The sequence below is a fragment of the Quercus lobata genome, chromosome 3 (assembly GCF_001633185.2).
Source record: "Quercus lobata isolate SW786 chromosome 3, ValleyOak3.0 Primary Assembly, whole genome shotgun sequence".
Classification (NCBI taxonomy): domain Eukaryota; kingdom Viridiplantae; phylum Streptophyta; class Magnoliopsida; order Fagales; family Fagaceae; genus Quercus; species Quercus lobata.
Window position 1 is genome coordinate 51,064,509 of NC_044906.1, and position 2,091 is coordinate 51,066,599.

At 36.8% G+C, this 2,091-nt stretch overlaps 1 protein-coding gene across 1 annotated transcript; it reads left to right on the forward strand.

Annotated features, from left to right (window-relative positions):
• Positions 1-1,075: 1,075 nt before the first annotated feature.
• Positions 1,076-1,836, forward strand: LOC115982116 (glutaredoxin-C1-like). Its single transcript, XM_031104635.1, has one exon. The coding sequence runs from the start codon at positions 1,167-1,169 to the stop codon at positions 1,539-1,541; it is 375 nt and encodes a 124-aa protein (XP_030960495.1). The 5' UTR covers positions 1,076-1,166; the 3' UTR covers positions 1,542-1,836.
• Positions 1,837-2,091: the final 255 nt, after the last annotated feature.

Genomic DNA, 2,091 nt, shown 5'->3' on the forward strand with positions numbered 1-2,091 from the left:
TCTCCTCCTTTGTTGTTTTGAACTTTTGATTTTCTCTTCGTAGGAATTTGATCTTTGGTTATGAATATTTAGGTTTCGATCAATGGCCGTGAACGTGTGAGTTTCGATCTATGGGTATGTCGGTTAGAAAAACTAATTGAACCAAGCCTACAATGCCCTAAAGCCACAATGATGGAGGTTGGAGAACCGACCTCTAGAAGTGTGAGTGGAGGTGGAGAAGGGAGAAACAATCCCTAAAGTGCGGTGGCAAATTTTCCCAATAATTGCACCAACCGAGCCATGCAAACCCCTAATTGAAACTCTTTTAAAAAATATTACTTAATAGAGCAATAATTACACTTTAGCCTGTATCCTTAAAGCATTCGTTAACAAAAGTCAATTATAAATTGTATACTATAATTTGGATGAAAATTCAATTAACTAATTTCGTTTCATTTTGGTTCAATTAAGTTCTTCAACTTTTAATTTTATTCAATTTAGATATATTTTTAATTTTATTCAATTTAGGAACTCTCGAAAGTATGAAGTTGTTAGAACAAAACGTTGTTATTTATAGGGTCCCTTATAAATGTTTTTTAACAAAAACTAAGAGAATATTGAAATTGAATAACTTAAAAGTTAAAGGATTTATTTGGATAATTTGAAGTTAAAGTTTTGAATTGAATTTTGATAAAAAAACAGAGGGTGTAATTCATAATTTAGCTTTATTAATATACTTATTATTATTATTATTATAATATATGCTCCCAAATAGAGTTTCTACGGTCTGTCTACAGTCTAGCTACACAGATACCCTCCATAGCCGCCTTCTATAACTGACACCTAATACCTTTGCTTCCTCACTTTATAGCTTTTACTGTTTAGAGTATGTATATTGTCCTCGTCTACACCTCTCAGTACAGACAACAATCCTTTTAAAGCAAATACCACGAGATCTTCTACGCACGCGCTGCGACAGCAACGGACAAACTCCTCTTATTTACATGTTTTACCCTCTGTTTTACCCTCTCTCTCTCTCTCTTTTCATACATTCCCTATATATAAAACCCCCTCACCATCACACATACTTGGACAGTGGACAATAGCAAATAGCAATACTCATTCTTCACTTCCTTCGTTTTTGCTTTCTTTGCTTTCTTTGTTTGTTTTGTAAGGCAAATTAGACAATGCATTATCATCAGGCTGAGTCATGGGGTTACTACATGCCAGTGAGGAGCATGGGTGACCCATTAGAGCGAGTGGTGAGGCTGGCTTCTGAGAGTGCAGTGGTGATATTCAGCATCAGTAGCTGTTGCATGTGCCACGCAGTGAAGAGGCTTTTCTGTGGGATGGGTGTGAACCCAACAGTGTATGAGCTGGACCAAGACCCAAGAGGGAAAGAGATTGAGAGGGCATTGATGAGGTTGCTTGGAAACTCACCCAGTGTGCCTGTGGTTTTCATTGGAGGGAAGCTAATTGGTGCTATGGACCGAGTCATGGCCTCCCACATTAATGGATCCCTGGTACCACTTCTCAAGGAAGCTGGAGCTCTGTGGCTGTGATGTGAGTTTCACAACACAAAGTTAGATGCAATGCAATGCAATGCTATGCATGCCCAGAATGTGGAATTTTACTACATACAAAATGGAAAGAAGAGGAGTACTTTGTTTTAGTCTTAAGCATATCCAATGTTAAATACATTAGTGGTGTTAATTTTTAATTTTCCTTCTCTAAACTTTTTATATAAGAGTTGACGTCTTGAGGCTTCTAACTTTGTGTAATGGAAGTTGAAATGGAGTAATGTATTTGAAATGAATCTCTCCTTTGTATAGAGATTAATGGAAGGTGAAAACTAAGCTTGGCTTAACTTGTTTTTAACAACCATATTTATCGTAATCAAAGCAAAAAAAATTCTAGAGAGAGAGAGAGAGAGAATGTGTGTAATTTGCGCCAGGAAACTCGCCGTCATGATTCTTGGGAATGTTAATAAGGGGTCCTTTCCGGCAAAATTTAGTGGTAGCCGTACGCATGTGTCTCTTCAAGTATTTGATTCTATGTCTTTGGTATAATAATCAAGTATTCGATTCATTGCTACATTTACTTCATAGGGCC

Excerpts from the sequence above, each read along its gene's own strand:
- LOC115982116 (XM_031104635.1), top strand. The coding sequence starts at position 1,167 with ATGCATTATCATCAGGCTGAGTCATGGGGTTACTACATGCCAGTGAGG.